This window comes from Podarcis liolepis, assembly GCF_965112155.1.
Source record: "Podarcis liolepis genome assembly, chromosome: 3".
In the NCBI taxonomy this organism is placed as follows: Eukaryota; Metazoa; Chordata; class Lepidosauria; order Squamata; family Lacertidae; genus Podarcis; species Podarcis liolepis.
The window spans coordinates 13,967,823-13,988,678 of NC_139557.1; the positions used below are offsets into that span (position 1 = coordinate 13,967,823).

Here is a 20,856-nt window from a genome sequence, read left to right on the forward strand (position 1 = left end):
TAATGGCTGCCACATGGGGCTGCCCTCCAAGATAGTCTGCAGCCAGCATAGAATGCCACTGCTAGGTTTCTACATGGGATAGCAAGTAGGTAAAAAGGTAAAGGCAAAGGACCCCTGGACGGATAAGTCCAGTCAAATGCGACTATGGGGTTGTGGTGCTCATCTTGCTTTCAAGCCGAGAGAGCCGGTGTTTGTCCACAGACAGCTTTCCGGGTCATGTGGCCAGCAGGACTAAACCGCTTCTGGCGCAACAGAGCACCGTGATGGAAACCAAAGTGCATGGAAACGTCGTTTACCTTCCTGACGCAGTGGTACCTATTTATCTACTTGCACTGGCATGCTTTCGAACTGCTGGGTTGGCAGGAGCTGGGACAGAACAACAGGAGCTCATCACCATCGCGGGGATTCAAACCACCGACCTTCTAATCGGCAAGCCCAAGAGGCTCAGTGGTTTAGACCACAGCGCCACTCACGTCGCTATTGATAGCAAATAGAGATCCCATTGCACTGTTTCTTAGAGCTCACAGCACTGGCTGCCTAGGCTCAATTCAAAGCCTTGGTGCAGAAGGTCATATATTATCTGCAGTCTAAGCACAGGTACTCCTTCAAGTACTCTTGAAGACATTAAAGCATGGGCCAGAGATATTGTGTTTTTCACACACACACACACACAGGCCTTTGGTCATTAGCTGCAGACATTTTAACAGGTAAGAGCTTATTATCCGCTGCCTTGTGTTTTAAAGGTTGCCATTGATCTGTTTTAATTAATGTTGTATACAGTTTGTATTGCATATTAAGATTGTTGGTAGCTGCCCCGGGCTGTAGCAGGAGGGAGTGTGGGATTTGGGAACAATTAATAAAACTACAAGGGGATGCGGGTGGCGCTGTGGGTTAAACTACAGAGCCTAGGACTTGCCAATCAGAAGGTTGGTGGTTCAAATCCCCACGACAGGATGAGCTCCCGTTGCTCAGTCCCTGCGCCTGCCAACCTAGCAGTTTGAAAGCACGTCAAAGTGCAAGTAGATAAATAGGTACCGCTCCGGCGGGAAGGTAAATGGCGTTTCCGTGCACTGCTCTGGTTCGCCAGAAGTGGCTTAGTCATGCTGGCCACATGACCCGTAAGCTGTACGCTGGCTCCCTTGGCCAATAAAGCAAGATGAGTGCCGCAACCCCAGAGTCGGTCACGACTGGACCTAATGGTCAGGGGTCCCTTTACTTTTATGTTTAATAAACCTACAAATGTCATGTAAATGAGCTCACAGGGGTGCTTGACCCTCAACCACTTCCCTTCTCAGAATTGCTCCCCAGAATATTTACCCTTCCCAAAGGCACATCTGGGACACCATGGAGAAAGGGACCAGTTAAAATGACATGAAAAGCTCCTTTAGGGAGGGGACCATTTTGAGTGGAAAAGTCCTGGGTGAGGCTGTACCACTAGCTGTTTTTTCCATTCCAAACCCGCCCCACTCAGATTGCTCCCTTTCCAGAATTGGTGGTGAGCAATTCTGAGCAGGGAAGTGGTTGAGGGTCAAGTCTTTCTTCCACCCCTCCTCCTCCTCCTCTTCCTCCATTCGAAACCATATATTCCCAAGTCCACTTCTTTTAAAAATAAATAAATGGTGGAGCTCCTTAAATAGATACAGTGGTGCCCCGCAAGACGAATGCCTCGCAAGACGGAAAACCTGCTAGACGAAAGGGTTTTCCGTTTTTGAGCTGCTTCGCAAGACGATTTCCCCTATGGGCTTGCTTTGCAAGACGAAAACGTCTTGCAAGTGTTCCGATTTTTTTTCGCTCCCCCCCCCTTTTCTAAGCCGCTAATAGCCTTTTAGCCGCTAATCCGCTAAGCCTTTAATAGCCGCTAAGCCTTTAATAGCCGCTAAACCGCTAATAGCGCTAATCCGCTAAGCCGCTAATAGGGTTGCTTCGCAAGACAAAAAAACCGCTAGATGAAGAGACTCGCGGAACGGATTAATTTCGTCTTGTGAGGCACCACTGTACAAGGTGTAGTTTGCCCTTTATACTTGCAGAGAAGTCAAAATTGCCTATTTCTTGAAGGAGAGGGAAGAAGACATTGGCCTACTTATCAGCAGTCTGGCACCCGCCATGGACCTTTCACCTTTGCAAAAAAAAAAAAGCAATCCATTCTGCTGGCAATAAAGATGTTTTTTCAGCCCACCAGAATCACCCCCAGCCTCTCCCTCTCCCCCCCCCCCCAGCTACGCAGGGAGGAGCTGACAAGTCCATTTGTGTAGCTTGGGAAATACATCTGCCCACTTCCCATAAAGGGATGGGGATAGGTGTGGTGTAGTAAAAAAAGGAACAGCCCTTTCCCTAAGACGAAGGGGCAAACTGGTAGAAGGGGCCTGACTTGGAATCAGCAGATCTGGTGAGAGAGGACGGGATCAAGGGAGCAGACAGGGGTTCGTGCTTGAGCTCTGAATCATCGGAATGTATAAAGCAAGTGCGGGAAAACTCGGGGAGCCTTGACACGGAGCAATCTGCCGGAGAAGCACCTTGGCAGGTAAGTGCTTGCTGATCCTAAAAGGGCAAAAGGGAGACGGATTTGCTCTTGGGAGGTTGGGTGTCCCCTTCCCTCCCCCCCAAGAAATGAATAGGAGCCAGTTTAGCACAGAGAAACCAAGTTAAGTGTTTTGCAATAGAGGGCTAGATGGCAAGCGGGGGTGATTGGGCTTAGCCACTATACCAGCGTCACATTAAAGGGGGGGAATTCTGCACCTGCCGTTTCTTCTCCCACTGGGTTTTCTGTGCCTCAGCTTTTAAAAGACCAGAAGATACCCCCCCTTTGAGTAAACAAGTGAGAACTGAGCTCCCTGATACCTTCCAAGCAAAGAGTAAGTAAAAAATTGTGCATCTAGGTAAAAGAGGTGTGCGTTTTTCTTAGGGTTACAATGTGATAGGGGGAAAAACATCAGACTGTAGGGTAATGGGTGTAGCCAGGATTTATTTTAGGGGGGCAGGCTTTATGTGGGAGGGGGCAGAACCGAGTTATCTGCCACGCAGTTGGTCAGTTAGTTAAGTATTTCTATTTATTTACTTGATGGGGGGGGAGCTGCCGTTCCCTGCACCCCCTTGCTAAGCCCATGTTTAGGTTTGCAGTGGTCTGGTGTAAGGACTTCGTGCCACTGTTGTCTCTGGCCCTCATCCAACAGTGCCACGAAAGAACACTTACATGGTGATTCCTAGCAGCCAGGGCACAGGAGGCTGATATGAATGTTTGTAGCCTTAGGCCATGTGGTCTACTACTCTCACTGTCTCCCAAAGCAGTGTTTACCATATCTAGACACAGGCAAACTCAGCCCTCCAGATGTTTTGGGACTAGAACTCCCATGATTCCTAGCTAACAGGACCAGTGGTCAGGGATGGTTGGAAACATCTGGAGGGCCGAGTATGCCTATGCCTGACCAAATCCTTAACTTCACAGCAATCCTTTGAGGTAGGACTCATTATGCGGAATTATCAAAATAGCTGTCTGCAGCCAGCCCAGTGAACCTGAGAACTGCACCCAGGTGACTTTCCAACACAATTGCCTCAGTGTTCTCTTGTCAGTTCAGCTTCTTGTGATATATAGATTATTATTAGGGTAATGGAGATTTCTTTTGTGAACATGGATATTAGGCAGTTTCCAGCTGGGCAGCCATGCTAGTCTTGTTCACTACATATTGTGGCCTCTTGAAGGCCCATATAAGATGCCATACGCTTTTGTGGACTTGCATGAAGTTAATTACAGACACTTCAAGTTACAGACTCCGCTAACCCAGATATAGTACCTCAGGTTAAGAACTTTGCTTCAGGATGAGAACAGAAATCGTGCTCTGGCAGCAGGAGGCCCCATTAGCTAAAGTGGTACCTCAGGTTAAGAACAGTTAAGAATGGACCTCCGGAATGAATTAAGTTCTTAACCTGAGGTACCACTGTATTTGGCTGCACTCAACATCACTGCTTTCCTTCTCTTTATGAAAACAGGCCTCTCATCTTCTTGAGGGAGCGGTTACCATGTTCTGCTTCCTTGCCTGCCTGTTAGTCCTTGTACGGGAAGTGCCAAGTAGGCCAACGAAGGAAACGGGATCTACAGCTCCTGGAGATGCGAAAATCCTTTTCCAGTTGAAGCCGAACACTTGGAAGGAAAATTTCAACCTCAGTAGCCTGTCCTGCGGGGATCTGCGTGCCCAGAGATGGGCCTCCTTTCGCCACAGAAATCAGAGCCTGACTTCTTTCCCTGCCTGCCTGCCTGAGCTTCTGGAGTATTTGGACCTGAGCGTCAACCTCTTGCCTGAATTCAACAGCCAGGAGGTGACTGACTTGCCAATGTTGCAAACCCTCTCCCTGAGGCAGAATAAGATTCAGCAAGTGACATGGGATGCCAGGAACCTCAGCCGCCTCCAGTTCCTGGACCTGAGCTTCAATTTGCTATCAGTTGTGCCCGCATGCAGTGCATCTGCTCCGCAAAACCTCAAGTGGTTTTCTCTAGCTGGAAATCCCATTGTCGAAATCCAGCCATTGGCTTTTTCCTGCTATCCTCAACTGCGGACACTGAACCTGTCTTCTACTTGGCTGGGGAAGGATGGGAAAGAGGGGATTAAGGAATCTGCCTTTGCAACCATCTTCCTGCCTGGGGACGCCACCGAAAATGCAGGAAGTGATATCCGCGCGCTGGACCTGAGCGCAACCTATCTGGAGAGATGTAAGTACCGAAACCTAAGAAAGCATCAAGCACCAAACAGGGTGTGGGGAAAGGAGGAGACAATGGCTGTAAGGATTTCAACTGTTTTGCCAATGTGGTGATGGGGATAATTTCGAAGAGGGATGTAACACTAGAACTAAATTTGAACTGGAAACACATAATTTGTATGCACGTTTAAAGTCTTGACTATAAAAGTGCAAAATGAATGAGGGAATAGCTCGACTGCGTTTTCCGCTTCTGGACATTTATAAATTTTTATTTGTGCGTTCACCAAAATTTCTACGGCAAAAGCTGAATGCCATCCCAAAGTATATCTATGAAGAAATCACATATTTAAAATTAAAATACAAATTCACTCTTTGGATGAATTTGTTAAGGAATATTTGGGCAAAATTTCAACCCTACTTAGCATGAATTCAGTTTTTAATAGCCCCAGTCCCCAATGCTCATGCTAGATTACATAGAAAGTTTTAATATAGTGGTACCTCTGGTTACGAACTGAATCTGTTCCGGAGGTCCATCCGTAACCAGAAACCATTCTTATCCTGAGGCGCGCTTTTGCTAATGGTATCTCCCGCTGCATGTGCACTAACATTTCCGCTCGCATCCTGGGGCAAAGTTCACAACCAGGAGCAGCTACTTCTGGGTTAGCCGAGCTCGTAACCCAGAGCGTGTGCAACCAGAAGCGTCCACAACCAGAGGTACCACTGTAGTTCAAAATCAATAGTAGCTATAGTGACTTGTCGAACCCTCAAAATAACTCATGCACGGCAATCTTATGGATAAACACCACACAACTACCTGGCATCTTTTATTCTATTTTATTTTAATTTATGTAATGTCTTAGCCTACTGTATGGAAAACACTAAAAGGAAACCCAAACTTTCAACCAACCAAAAAAGAAATAAATCAGTAGTCACTCAATGCCTCCATGCATAACAGTGAGAAGTGAGGTTACAGAGGCAGAGGGCCTTCTTGGTAGTGGCACCTGCCCTGTGGAACGCCCTCCCATCAGATGTCAAGGGAATAAACAACTATCTGACTTTTCGAAGACATCTGAAGGCAGCCCTGTTTATGGAAGTTTTTAATGTTTGATGTTTTATCATGTTTTTAATATTCTGTTGGGAGCCACCCAGAGTCAGATGGGTGGAGTATTAACAACATCTCCTCATAGGATGTGCATCAGGGCCCTTGATATCCCAGATTTGGGTAGTCATGTGACTTGCTTTTACAGAGGGAAAAGTCTCGTTTGATGGGCTGTGTCAGAGGACAGTCCTCTGTTTGCAAGAGATTAAGGAACAAACTAACATTTGGACTACAGAAACGCATAGAAGAAGAAGAAGAAGAAGAGGAGTTTGGATTTGATATCCCGCCTTTCACTCCCCTTCAGGAGTCTCAAAGCGGCTAACATTCTCCTTTCCCTTCCTCCCCCACAACAAACACTCTGTGAGGTGAGTGGGGCTGAGAGACTTCACAGAAGTGTGACTGGCCCAAGGTCACCCAGCAGCTGCATATGGAGAAGCGGAGACGCGAACTCGGTTCCCCAGATTACGTGACTACCGCTCTTAACCACTACACCACACTGGCATACATTTTCAGACTAGGCAGCAATCATAAAGGATAACTTCCTGGTGGTGCGGACATACAATGTGGGGTAGTCCACACTAGGATGCAGAGTTGATCACCACCTAGTTTTTTTATTGGAAGATGAACAATCAATGGCAACCAATTGGAAGACTGGGGGCCTTGAAGCCTGTGAACAGCCTGAAGTGTCTGAACTTGAAGAGTCTCCATTTTGGGGAGTCAAAATGGAGAGCTTCCCAGTAATCTCATACAGCCTGAAACACCAGTTCTGTTCACAAACAAATGGCACCATAGTTCAGAGCACAGAGACATTCACACCCATTACATCAGTCTGGAATATTTTATTAGAAATTGTCTACATGGTAGGGACATAACTATGAACCAATATATAAGCCCATAGTATATTTCAGAAGACCTCTATGCAACTTCGCCCCGATACTGAATTCTGGAACTAAGGACCCAGGAAGCATCTCAGCCTTCATGTAATTCTTGCTTCTCTTCAACTCAGCCACTAGAGAATATTTGCACACTCACCAATATTTGTCAGGAGCAAAACAAGTTGTCTTTAAGATGTCATGAAGGCTGCTTGTATGTCAAATGGAGTTTCCTCTGTAATTTGTTTGTTTGTTTGTTTGTCTTCTGCTTGACCCTCAGTGCATCAGAACTGGACTAAAGATCTGCCCAGGCTCTCAATCCTTCATTTAAGAAACATGAGCAGGCTGAGAAGCCTTGATGTCAACGCCTTCCTGCATCTTCCTGAGCTGATGTTATTGGACTGTGAATATTCCCATGCCCTCAGTCTGGTGGAAACAGAGTCTTTCACCCACATGCCTCGCATGGGTTTCCTCATATTCCAAAAGTAAGTTTTCCTATCTCTGAGGATTCCCCTGACACCAGGCCTCCCTTGTAAGCACAGGTGGACATTGTTAGGACTTGAATTCAGTTGTAGGACTGTGGTCTGATCATCTGATAAATTATTACAACATTAAATGGACTGATTCTGTAATGGTGGAAGGGAACATAGGGGGTAAAATCACACACACACACACACACACACACACACACACCACTTTTCATTACAGAATTTAAACTGATGTAGACCTATAAAGTAGTCATTTACGATTCAGTCTTCCTTCTGTATGCAAAATGTTTCTGGAGCCAAAAAGTATTCAAAGAAAACCAATTATGGGGATCTTTTTTGCCCCATCAAATGAAAAGTGTTTGGGTTAAGTATCTTCCAGCAAAATGTAATCCAGTGATGTAAATTTAAGGACCCAGGCAGTTTGCTTTTTGAAAACAAAAAGACCTTAGGACAAAAATTGTCTAAAAATAAGAATATTGATTTTTTGCCACTGTGGTCCCATTCCCCGCTCTCCTAGCTAATGTTAATGTGTTTAAAATGCCTCTCACAAAAACTAAGACAGATGCGTGACCACCTTTCTTCTGACTCTAGCACATGGCTTTGTTTGGGGACATTTTGCTACCTAGAGATGCATTGAAAGTTACCGTATTTTTTGCTCTATAAGACTCACTTTTTCTCTCCTAAAAAGCAAGGGGAAATGTGTGTGCGTCTTATGGAGCGAATGCAGGCTGCGCAGCTATCCCAGAAGCCAGAACAGCAAGAGGGATTGCTGCTTTCGCTGCGCAGCGATCCCTCTTGCTGTTCTGGCTTCTGAGATTCAGAATATTCTTTTTCTTATTTTCCTCCTCCAAAAACTAGGTGCGTCTTGTGGTCTGGTGCGTCTTATAGAGCAAAAAGTACGGTGACTTCGGGTAGGAAAGCCACCTGTAAAAACGTTTGTTCAGTTATTTATTGAACTGGTTTTAAGCTGGTTTGTATTTTCTGGGTAAGGGGCAAGACTGAACTCTGCATCCTGAATGAAAACCAAATGTTGTTATGTTTCTATCAGAGTGATTTAGGGTTCATACATCGCCAGACATTTTAGATTTTCTATTTCTCCGTTTCAATGGGCATTCCTACGCAGGTCTTTGAACTGATCTGTCTCTCTGTGTATGTGCATACATGTGTGTGAGCATGTGCTGGTCCAATAGTCTGGCACCTGAGGTAAAGAACAAAATGGCACCATTTTGAGTGAAGATCTACATTAGGAACAAGGATAGGAGACTATCAGAGCCTCCTATTCGTCAAGAGGTTGTTGTAGAAGCGGCATGGAGTGAGGCTGCCCAGGAGGTGGCAAATCCGGCCTCCAAGGAATGTGCTACAGCTGAAGAATTCCTTGGAGGCCAGGTCTGCTGGCCCTGTGGATCCTGCCACCTGAGGCAGTCGCTTCACCTTGCCTCATAGGTGGGCCAGGCCTGATGTGGGTTTGATCTAATACATTGTTCGCTGTCTTGGGTGTTTCTGGAAGGGAAGGTGGACTACAAATGGATTATAAAAAAAATATTTTAAAAATAATCACTGCTCTGGAGAAGGCAGAAACTGCATGTAATTTGATAGAGAGAATTAGCTATTAAAACGATAGCCCATACGTTGGTTGACCTAGTTTCTCTTATTCCAGCTGCAATTTGAGCTCTTTCAGTCCATGGAATCTCAGCTCACCGCAAAACATAAGGATCAACCTCTATGGCAACCCTTTGGTGTGTAGTTGTGATCTTTCCTGGCTGCTCTCCAAGCCAGACAGAATATTTCTACAGAGGTAAGGAGAAATTTAGAAGCTGGTTCAAGGTACACTGTTGGCAGTCTGTGGTGCTGCTTGTAAACTCCTGCTCTCATCTCTTTCCTTTTGATATAAAAGAAATGTCTTACTCTAGTGGCGGCAAAGATAAGACCGAGCATATCATAGCAATAAGCGCTACAGGTGAATGAAAATTGCCTTCCCAAATCTATTGTCCTCCAGATGTTTTGGAAAACACTTATTGTCTTCCCTAACCAACATTGGCTATGCTGGAGTCCACAACATCTGGAGGATAGCAGGTTGGGGAAATGCTGGTTTAATTTTTTAAAAAAATCTCTCCCTAATATAGCCTCATTTCAGTTTTTGTGGGGCTAGCGCACATATTTAAGAGCACATATTTATTTAAGAATTTAAGAGCACATATTTAAGAGCATCAGCTTAAGGATATGTGCTCAAATGCCCATCAGTTTCACTATATCTTTCAGGAAAATGACATGCAGGCTAAGTTTAGGCCCCAGAAATATGCACTGGAATATTGTTGATGAGAGGATTACAGTTCTTGGATTCTAGAATTATTACAATTAGGTTAAATTTCTAAACTGAGTTGTCAGCCTGTGGCTGGCCAACCTGGTATAATGGTCTGAAACACTCATGCATGCAACTCATACATGGCCTCAAACTATGGATATATCTCTGAGTGATGTTATGTTGAGGACAATACTGATCTCATTCCACTTCCTAATGACAACTGTTCTTGTTTCTCATATATTAGGGCATCAGAAACTTTGTGCTACCCAGAGGCCAAAGCAGCATCTGGAGGTATGCTGCTGTCTGAGTTCTACACGGAGTGCCAAAGGCAAAGAATTTCCAACTCCACTCAAGTCAAGCTTTATGGTACGTCTCCCAGCTTCACGACAGACACCCTTCCAGACTCCAGTACATTTCCCCAAGAATGGCCCAGCAGCCCTTCTTCTCCTCAATGCCCTCATTTGACTTGGGGAGATACAGCAAAGGAGGCTCCAACCGAAGCAGACATTCTTGCCTACAAAGATAAAACATTTGGCAGATCTACAGACGACCCACCCACCACAGCAGCTCCTTCAAGAACTCTGGGGGAACTCTCTTCTGATCCAACCCTAGTGAGCATGACTGAAATGAATCAAAGGAAACACGGCACCACAGTAGTGGATGGTTTGATTGGCCACAAGGACGAAACATGGTCTCACTTCGCTCCGCTCAGTCCTACAGCTGAAGAGACAGCGGCAGATTCTTCTCTGTTGATCCCACACAATACGGTAAGGCCAGCTCAGTCTACACCACCACTGCAAAGCCCCACCAAAGCAGTCCCTCTTCTGAATCTTGCAACCACTCGTAACAGTCCAAGATCTTATGAAGATTATTATGACTACGATAAGCAGGAGGAGTTCGTGGCTCAGGGCCTTGGGCCTTGTGATTACGATCCATGCAGACACCTCCAAAAGCCTTGCTTTGATCTCCAGTTGTTGTCTCCTTGCCTGTGCCCGGGGATCTCTGATGAATTCACCATCCCAGATCCTCCGAGGCTCCGCGAGATATCTGAAATTAGGGACACGTCAGCAGAGGTCTGCTGGTGTGCCCCATATTCAGCGGTAAGATTCTACGAGCTTGCTTACCGCCTTCAGGACAGCAAGAATTTCACTGTATCTGGAGAGATTTATGCCACGGCTAGGCGATACATACTGTACAATCTCCTGCCTGGCTCAACTTACCAAGTATGCATAATGGCTTCAAACAAGGCAGGATTGAGCCAGACTGCAGATTGGAATGAGCCCAGTTCTCCATGTGGTTCCTTTAAAACAAAGTCCAGCTACAAATCTATCTTTGCCACTTTGTGTGCAACGAGTGGATTCTTTCTTATTGCTACCGTCTTGCTGTCAGTGTGTCTCTGCAAAAAGTGTAAAGGACCCCACACTGAGCATTATAATACACACCTTGTCTCGTATAAAAACCCTGCTTTTGATTACTCCTTAAAATAAAGGTGAACAGGATTGGCAAAAAAATATATATACAGTGGTGCCTCGCAAGACGAAAAGAATCTGTTCTGTGATTCTCTTCGTCTAGCGGTTTTTTCGTCTTGCGAAGCAAGCCCATTGACGGATTAGCGGATTAGCACTATTAGCGGCTTATCTGCTGATCGGATCAGCTGATAAGCGGCTTAGAAAAAGGGGGGGAGGGGAAAAAACCAGCAGGGACTCGCAAGACATTGTCGTCTTGCGCAGCAAGCCCATAGGAAATTCGTTTTGCGAAGCACCTCCAAAACGGAAAACTCTTTCGTCTAGCGAGTTTTCCGTCTTGCGAGGCATTCGTCTTGCGGGGCATCACTGTATTTGATGGCATTTGCCTTTTCATACAGCAAAAGGGAAGAAAACAGTTTAAAATACCTTTCCTGCTCTGTGATCTTCTTTCCAGAATTTAAATTGTTGTTTGGATAAGTACAGTAAATAAATAGGAGAAGTAGGCAACAGGAAAGTATTTCTTTGCTTCTGAAAGTGTCTTAAAAAACTAAAGTATTCATTACGAATCTAAATTTGCAGGGGGGGGATTCCACCCCCATTATTCCTTCTCCCTGCAGCTCCCTAAAAGATTGTGGGCAGCAGGGGAGAAAATCAGCAAAAAGTACCTCCCACTTCCTCCAATACTGGCCATGATCCTGCCATCAGAAAATTGAGCCCCAGTCAGATGCTGCTACCACCTTCTTTAACGTGACTCATTAGTGGAATCCTGCCCATTGTGTCCCTTGCACAATGCCATGTTATGAATTTCATTCCTACTTCAGGTTTCAGAACAAAATATTGAGCGTGCAATTTTTCATCACTATATTGGCTTTACATGGGCTGAAAAGCCTTTTTGCAAGGTTGTTGTTCCTAGCAGCACCCTCTATTTATCTGGAACAGCCTGGTTATGTGATTATGATGTTGTGATCTGCAGTATCAAATAAGTGGTCAGGCTGGAAGCAGGTGCACACAGTAGTGAAGAGAGATAAGGCTAAGTTAATACTAGCAGCAGCTAGATTAATCTACCAGTGAGATAAAGATACTAGAATAAATGTGTAGAAGCCACATTAGAAAGCCAATCCATCTTCACATTATTCCTACCATAGGAGTTGGATAACAACCAGCAGCACAATTAGACACCAATAGTCGAGTCATAGAAAAATTTATTTTAAAAGTGCAGAGGCACTGACTAGGGACAAGCCTTCACATCATTTTTCAGTTCTCTTTAAAATATTTGAGACATGTAGTATCTATTCTTGTCCAGTTGAAAGAATGTACCTGAGTGCTTCTACAGTACATCATGCTCTATTTTGTCTTGATAAACTTATAAACTATCTTTTCAATATACCTTCTTTATACAAGTTAGAATATATCAAACATATTAAAATTGTTTTATACTCCATCAAGCCTTTGATTCCACAATAAATTCACTTCTGGTGAGATAGCAGCATAATCCAACATGCAAAAGATCATTTTCAGTTTATAGAACCTTTTTACAGGTCATCTTGCTCACCATATGCAAAAGACCACATGCCTATAGATGGACTGTGCTCTGACAGGCCATCATTTATCTTCCATGTCTGATGTTTTAAATAGGAAATTTAAAAACTGCCTCCTACTGTTTTATTAAAAGAACTAGCATATTCATTTCATACTAACCACTAATGCAGAATATTTGCTTGCTTGAGCTACAGAAGTCCTAGAGATCACCTGTGACATTGCCCAGAATTTTATTCATTATGTCCTAATCATGTCTTTTTTCCATCAGTGGACTTTTCAACATCCTATAAGCTAACCACACTGTAAGTCCTTTCTTAGTTTTAACTTCACTACCTTTATTTTATTGTGTTATGTTGAATATTGTGTGTTGTGCTATTTGTTGAATATGGGAAGCCAAACTCTTGTACCATACAGGTAACAAGAGGAGCATCTGTTCTGGCAATATTAGCAGCTCCACCCACTACTTCATACATCAATTTTAGTAATCCAGTTTCTTATCTACTATGCTACACCAACTTTTTCCATTATTTCAACACATTTAATCATGATGTCTAATTTGTGAAGAGAGCGTTTATCTCTTTCCCAAAGGTTCAGGGTTGCCTTGCTTAGTCAGCAATTCAATTCTAAACATTTATACAAGAGTCGCAAAGTTAGTGCACATCATAATTTACTATGTCCTTGCATAACAAAGGCTGCCCTTTCCTAAACATTAGACTATTAAGAAGGGTGGTTCAAGGTTTTAATTTGAACATTTTTATCAACAGTGTAGGACTTATACCAAAGGACCGTGACTTTCAAAATAGTAAAGATGTAGGCTTCCGTTTGCCCCACATCCTAAAAACAATGAAATGGAAGGGGGCTGTGATGTGTTGAATTCAAATACATCAAGGAGTGTAGCATAGCAATCCCCCCCAAATAAGTGAAAACTTCAGAGAAGCAATGAGCAATAACCATCAGGTGATAATCTCTGCAAGTGTTTGTGCATTAAGGTAAAAAATTATATTTTATTTGTAACAAATTGAAAAAAGTACATTGAAAATTCTGCATATTTACATGATCAAAACTTCATTTTAACTTCCGATTAGCTTCAATGTGAAGACATGGTTTCCACTGAGACAAAGCTATCAAAAAAGTGTTCTTTATCCATAGTCCAAAGATAATGCAGGCAATGCCATCCCAGCACAAACTGAGCAAGAAGTAAGCAACTCACTCAGAGCCTTCATTTGCTGTTTAGTACCTGAACTGTTTTTCGGCCATAATGATAGTAACTGTAAGCAGATGCTGTTGTTGTGAAAGCTGTGATGCACCTTCAGGGAGGAAACAATCGTATTAGTTCCCTAGGAAACACATGGAGAAAAAAGTACCATAGCTCGCTATTAAAGAAGGGTAGGTAAGGGCAAGGGATGTTCGACTTGTCGTGAATAGAACAAATTTCTCCTACAACAGCCAAAGCTGATTTTTAACACTGAGCTCTCTGGAAGCCCAAACAAAAATCTAGTTAAGCCAAAATATGAACATCTGAATCTTCCTTATAAGAAGCTAGACCACCAACCCATCTGGTCACTGGTGAGAGTCTACTTTCACTGGCTGCAGCCCTTGTAGGTCTTTCGCAGTCTACTTACCCAAGAGCTGAAGAGGACTGAACCAGAGACCTTAGTATTGCAGGGCTAAGTATATGGTCCAGGGGCCTCTCTATCATAATAATTCTAAATTGATTCATGCATATCATCTTGCTACCCCACTTTAAACTCTTCCATCTAGAGTCCCAGATGTTGTTGAACTACAACTCCCATCACCCCTAGCTAGCAAGGCCAGAGCTCAGGGATGATGGGAGTTGTAGTCCAACAACATCTGGGGACCCACAGGTTGAGAACCGACCAACCCCTGCAATGAGGGAATCTTTAGGTCAGTATTATTTTACCTCATACTGCACGAGGAGCCAAGGTAGCGCTGCTTGCCTAGAGATAATTCTAGTCCTAAATTTATTGACCACATACCAATTCAGCATAAGTAGTAACTCTGAATATAATCCCATGTTAGTAGGGCTGCAATCCTATGCACAGGCTTACTTCAAAGTTTAAAATACCCAGAATTGAGCTGCAATTGCTTTAACTTGGTTGCTTGCAGCCACTAGTGACATGATTTCAGCAACCATACAAATTAGGTGACTTCCAAAACTGCTCAGGATCCCTTCATTTGCATCCTATTCTTTCAGAATTGCCTGTTTCCCCACAAATCAGTTGTATCGTAACAATTACCGTATTTTTTTGCCCTATAGGACGCACTTTCCCCCCTCCAAAAATGAAGGGGAAATCTGTGTGCGTCCTATGGGGCGAATGCAGGCTTTCGTTGAAGCTTGGAGAGCGAGAGGGGTCGGTGCGCACCGACCCCTCTTGCTCTCCAGGCTTCAGAAAGCTATCAGCAAGCCTGGGGGGCCCGTGGGAGTTCCCGCAGGGCTCCCTAGGCTGCGGATAGCAGCCTGCTGCCCGGAGCGCAGGGTGCGCTGAAGCAGAGTGCCTCGCGCTTCGGGCAGATATCCGCAGCCTAGGGAGCCTGCTGCCTTTGTTTTTCTCCTCTATAAACTACGGTAGATGCGTTTTTAAAAGCTCGGGCTTCCGCCGCCCCAGTTGGGGGGGGGGGGATAAAATTTTCTTTCTTTCTTCCCCCCCCAAAAAAACTAGGTGCGTCCTATGGGCTGGTGCGTCCTATAGGGCAAAAAATGCAGTATAATGTCTACATACCATAAGGTCTGAAGATACATACTGTCCACATAATTGAAAACCGGAGCTGCTAAAGAAGCTGCCACTAAGATGAGCTGGACTACCGTGTTCATCTGGTGAGAGATTACGTGAAAACTGAAGTCACACATTAACATTCCTTTTCCACCTGAAATCAACAGGATCTAAAAGTGCTACACTTTTAGCAGTAATGAAAATTTGTAAATTAAAGGCTAAACGTTTGAAAAATAAAACCAAGAATGTAGAAATAATTCCTGCAGTTTTCCTCTGACACCATAAACATTGGGGGCCCAATTCAGTTTTTAAAAAACGACAATTTCCTGTTCAAACTCGGGAAACTGCAGATTATTGTAGTTGCTTAAATAAATCAGGATTAAACTGTTGTGTGAATGAACCAGAGTTTCCAAAGTTCAGACATTAACAGACTTCGTATGATTTAAAACAGAAGCATTCACACCTCCTTCCCTCATTGTAAAAGGAGTTCACCAACTGTGACTCGCACAAGTAATGCTTAAAACATGGTTTATTGTTATGTTTGAACCAGGCCAGGAAGTAAAAACTTCTCATAAAGAACAGGATTCTGCAAAGTGAAGGCTTAAATCAGGCATAGGCAAACTCTGGCCCTCCAGATGTTTGGGACTACAATTCCCATCATCCCTAGCTAACAGGACCAGTGGTTGGGGATGATGGGAATTGTAGTCCCAAACATCTGGAGGGTAGGAGTTTGCCTATGCCTGGCTTAAATAAACATTTTTCACTAGTGAGAAGTTGAGGGAGCACAGATATCCCCTAAAGGGATCCCATACTGGTCCCTTTACAAGAGATGTCAAAATTTAAAGGAAGAAAACCCACACTGCCAAATCAGAACTTGGAGCCCTCACCCAAATCCTCTCTCATACTTTCACTGGGGCTTGCTGATGGTAGAGAATACAGTGGTGCCTCGCAAGACAAAATTAATCCGTTCCGCGAGTCTCTTCGTCTTGCAGTTTTTTCGTCTTGCGAAGCACGGCTATTAGCGGCTTAGCGGCTATTAACGGCTTAGCAGCTTTAAGAAAAAGGAAACAAACTCGCAAGAACTCGCAAGACGTTTCATCTTGCGAAGCAAGCCCATAGGGAAATTCGTCTTGCGGAACGACTCAAAAAACGGAAAATCCTTTCGTCTTGAGAGGCATTCGTCTTGCGGGGCACCACTGTAGTACAAAAACATCCATACCCAACTGTGCTGCATGGTGACATAGACTAGGTATCAAATGAATAGCAAGATGTACAATTGCTCTTACCTTGCTGATAAACGTTGGCTTTAACTGAGCAGTGGCATAACATGGATTGAAATATCTACTAAGTGTTCTCTGTGGAAGACAGAAAGTTTGATTTGTAATACTATCGAGGAGAAAAGTCTAATAAGCATGTGAGCTAGTAAGAACCAACTAAGGCATTTAGAAAGGCAACACGATCATTTTCCATCTTCGTATTTAATAATACAATAATTTAAATAGTCATTTTACTGTTTATATCCCACCCCCCTTGGTACAAATAAGGTGTGACTGATTTAAAGTCAAAACAAACATCTGCATACTTACTGGTGGAGGAAGAGTTCTGTATCGCACGTAAAAAACAGCAGCAATTAATGCGATGTCCCTTAAAATGATCATAGATGTAAGAGGAACTGGAAAAAACCCATGATATTTGTTAACATAAGCATGCAGAAAGGCAATTCAAATCCTAATATTTACAAGTGTACAGTGGTACTTCGGGTTACGAACTTAATTTGTTCCGGAAGTCCGTTCTTAACCCGAAACCATTCTTAACCTGAGGCACGCTTTCACTAATGGGGCCTCCTGCCGCCGTGCGATTTCCGTTGTCATCCTGGGGCAAAGTTCGCAACCTGGAGCAACTACTTCCTGGTTAGCAGAGTTCATAACACGAAGAATTTGTAACCCGAGGTACCACTGTATAGCATCCAAAGACCCATCAGCACATAAAGTAATTTTTAAAAACAATTTGCTTTCTTTTATTTAGTCTAAATTTAGGGCATTTAGTTTGCTGTCCACCTACTGAATACCACACATTTAAAACACAACATCTTGAGGTCAGGTAGGGAATACAAAGACCCATTGTTTAATATGCGCTGGCTGCTATAAAAGTACAACTGTAAAGTGAATAAAAGTCAATTATTTTTTAATTAAAACCATAAAAAACATACATTTTATTTAAGTAATGTCTTGACTAGTACCAAAACCCAGTGGTTAACATCTATACAGCAATCAACTTCTCATTCAGATCCATTGTTAATGGAGGCTTTTTCCTTGGCTTTTTTTAGGATACTGTTTTAAAATGTGTGTTTCCATACGTAAATAACCTTATTTATATATGCCACTACTGCGGCCCGTGTTTTGTTAGCCCAAAAATGGAAAATGAGTGATGTCCCAAGTAAAGAATAATGGCAACTTAAACTGATGGAATATGCGAAGCTTGCAGACCTAACATATAGAATAGAACAAGAAGAACATACGTTTAAAGAAGATTGGGAAATGTTTATTGATTATATGGGGGAAATTGTGTACACTTGAAAACGTTGGCAGCATTAAGATAAATTCAACAATGTAAATAAGTTTTGATGGATGTAATAATGGAATACTGAAAGTTTTAGTTTATATAAAATATGCAGGGACTTATGTTATGCAAAATGAACCATGGAAACAGAAGAAAGGAAGTCATTGATATTTTAAGGTTGTGTAAAACAGAAAATTTAATAAAACTTATAGATAAAATGTGTGTCTGCTGGTGCTTTTAATTGTATCTTTTGTTGTGTTTTTCATTTTGGTTAGGTACTGTTTTTGTAAATATTTCTAACTTGCATCCTAGAAAGGTAGGACAGAAATCTCAGAAGCAAACAAATGCAACAGAATTCATGAAGGAATACCAATTATCATTTAAAGCCACCACTCTCTACGAATATGAATTCAGTAAGTGACTTCAAGGAAGGACATGGATTAACTATACTTACTTTTCAACATAAGTCTTAATACACTGCTCTGCAGGTGGGTGATTAATGTGAACCATGTCATCACACTGTCTGGATACTATATTGTGAGGGCAAGTTGGGAAGCTATGGGTGGTCTCCAGATAACTTGCTCCATCAGCTTGTGCAATGTAATTCCCTCCAAATCTGTTCAGGGGGTTCCCCAAACCCCTGGAGCAGGTTTGGGAAGGGGAAGGGGGAAATTATGTTGCACAAGTGGCTAGCCTTGTACTGACAGAATGCGTTTTTTGGATATTGCCCTATAGAATTAAAGTGATCAACTATTCAAGCCATTCAACAACAAAATTCATCTGCTTACCTGGAATAAGATTTGCACAAGTCAGGCTAATGTACAGGACGCTGATGAGAACTTTATCAGCCAGAGGGTCCAGGGCACTTCCCAAAGCAGATTTTTGGTTGGCCCAATTTCGTGCAATAAAGCCATCCAACTGAAAACGCAAGTTGAACAGACAGCTAAGACAATGTAACTCTTTTAATGGTACAATTAACCTTGGCCAGAATTGAAAGAGCTTATTCAGGAGTGCCCATAGGCTAAGACATGCCAAGTGAGATTTCTGACTCCCCTCAACCCTTTGAACAGCAGACACCTGAGCATGGCAGCATGCCATATCACAAACTGCTTTTGAAAGTCTCCTTATTTCGGGAAGATTAGTACAGGCATGTTCAGACAGGACTTGGGTGGTGAGGGCTGGCAGTAATGGAATCAAAATGGGGCTACTGAGAAACAATAGGAGACTATTAGCACAACAGGAGGTACCCAAGGCTTGCAGAAATAACAAATATATATATTGAGCTGAGCATACTCAGTAGCTATGAAATATTTAGTATTGGTTAGAAAAGAAAAACAAACCAGGGGTTGGGGAGGAGGAGCGAGAGAATGAAATGACCTCCTTAAATTCCTTACAGCAATCTGAAAGAGGGCAGAGTTGGCTGGCATCCTGAATTGAAGCACCTCTTGCATACAATAATGGCCAAGTACAATGACACAAGCATTTATTCTTAGGGAAATGGTTTGTTTGTTAAAGTCATGCTTAAAAAAAAAAAACCCCAAGTAGAGATTAGAAGCACACAGTCAAGAAAATTGTAAAAAGTTGGTTTCAACATAGCCAGTCTCTTATCTTAAGCTGCAAACGAAAAGAACAGAAAATTCTCTACCTATTGAATCGTATTATTCCTATAAAATAAAAAGATGTACAAAAACTAAACTGAAAGACATTCTCATTTCTTCTGTAAAACGTTTCAAAATGGTATGCTAAAACTTACCAAATCTGTTATTCCAGCCAGAGTAAATACACCCAATGCAATATTGAAATTTTCTTCAACAATCAAGTAGCCCAAAACCGGTGCCAGACCAATCCTTGCCATTGAGAGTAAATTAGGAATTGTCCAAGGGTTTTCATACTGGAAAGAACAAAACAACAGGAAGTAAGCTTATTAAAAATCAAATACACATTACCTCAACTCAGTCTGCTTGGGTATTGATTTTAGCTTTTAGAATGAAAAGCAGGCGAGGAAAGGCTACACATAAACAATACCCCCCCAAAATGGGAAAACACATTCAGATGCCTAAGACTCCAGTCCTAACCCTGCTAACCTGGAAGCAAGCTGCGCTGAAACAAAAGGACTTACTTATAGGTAGACATGGCTAGGACTGTAGTATACACATGTGAAAATATTGCCCTAGAGAAAGTCTTCCCGGTTTAGAATCTGAAGTGATGTTTTGACATAAAAATATTTTCAAATAAACAAATCCCCATGTAAAGAATGACAATTCAGAGCCAATTCGCACACTGCTTTCTTTCTAATTCAAAACGGAATGTATGAATTGGCTCCACTGAAAGTAGCAGGCTGGAAGAAAGGAAGTATTCTGCAGTGATCTATGATGTCTTCTTATGTTCAAGCTACTACTTAAACACAGTGGTCACTAATGTACTCTCCTTCACTGGAGATTTTTTAAACAGAGGTTGGATGGCCAGCGTGTCAGGGATTTTTTAGCTGTGATTCCTGAATTGCGGGGGATTGGGCTAGATTAGCTTTGGGGTCCCTTCCAACTCTATGATTCTATGTACATTTGAAACAGGCATCTGCAACCACCTATGTGCATAGCAGTTTGTAAAGAAACTGCTGTGTTGATGTTTACACATCATTACGTCACTGGACAGCCTGTAATTGCAGGCAGGCATTAACACTTCTACTTTTTCACTCCATTGGTATATTTCAATTCTCCATATGGAAACAAAGTCCTGCACATGAATAAGTCTTCCAATAAACATGAATGGCCTATATCCATAATAATATAATTTCTGAATATTTGAAATGGGGAAATAAAGAAGGTCACAACAGCCATTTTTAAGATCTCAAAATGCTTTTTTTCCCCACTGAAGCAGCTGCTTCTTTCTTTCATCTCCACAAGCAAGTATAAGCTTATACAGTGGTACCTCGGGTTACATACGCTTCAGGTTACAGACGCTTCAGCTTACAGACTCCACTAACCCAGAAATATTACCTCGGGTTAAGAACTTTGCTTCAGGATGAGAACAGAAATTGTGCTCCAGTGGCGCAGCGGCAGCAGGAGGCCCCATTAGCTAAAGTGGTGCTTCAGGTTAAGAACAGTTTCAGG

At 42.9% G+C, this 20,856-nt stretch overlaps 2 protein-coding genes across 7 annotated transcripts in view; one reads left to right on the forward strand and one right to left on the reverse strand.

Moving 5' to 3' along the window:
- Positions 1 to 659: 659 nt before the first annotated feature.
- Positions 660 to 10,961, forward strand: LRRN4 (leucine rich repeat neuronal 4). Of its 5 annotated transcripts, none has more exons than XM_083493769.1 (5): positions 660 to 707; positions 3,985 to 4,702; positions 6,941 to 7,145; positions 8,806 to 8,943; positions 9,695 to 10,961. In XM_083493769.1, the coding sequence occupies exons 2-5, from the start codon at positions 4,015 to 4,017 to the stop codon at positions 10,935 to 10,937; spliced, it is 2,274 nt and encodes a 757-aa protein (XP_083349895.1). In that variant the 5' UTR covers positions 660 to 707; positions 3,985 to 4,014; the 3' UTR covers positions 10,938 to 10,961. The 5 variants fall into 5 exon arrangements, with proteins under 5 accessions (XP_083349895.1, XP_083349891.1, XP_083349894.1 ...); XM_083493765.1 differs by lacking the exon at positions 660 to 707 and adding an exon at positions 2,002 to 3,527; XM_083493768.1 differs by lacking the exon at positions 660 to 707 and adding an exon at positions 2,002 to 2,852.
- A 1,140-nt stretch (positions 10,962 to 12,101) lies between these two features.
- Positions 12,102 to 20,856, reverse strand: part of MCM8 (minichromosome maintenance 8 homologous recombination repair factor) — a 40,953-nt gene continuing 32,198 nt past the window's right edge. For both annotated transcript variants that reach the window (XM_083493762.1, XM_083493761.1), the window contains 6 exons: positions 19,500 to 19,637; positions 18,535 to 18,664; positions 16,774 to 16,859; positions 16,474 to 16,542; positions 15,197 to 15,288; positions 12,102 to 13,762 (listed from right to left, as the gene is read on the reverse strand). In XM_083493762.1, the coding sequence (XP_083349888.1) occupies positions 13,675 to 13,762; positions 15,197 to 15,288; positions 16,474 to 16,542; positions 16,774 to 16,859; positions 18,535 to 18,664; positions 19,500 to 19,637 (603 nt within the window). In that variant the 3' untranslated portion in view covers positions 12,102 to 13,674. The remainder of the gene's footprint in view (positions 13,763 to 15,196; positions 15,289 to 16,473; positions 16,543 to 16,773; positions 16,860 to 18,534; positions 18,665 to 19,499; positions 19,638 to 20,856) is intronic.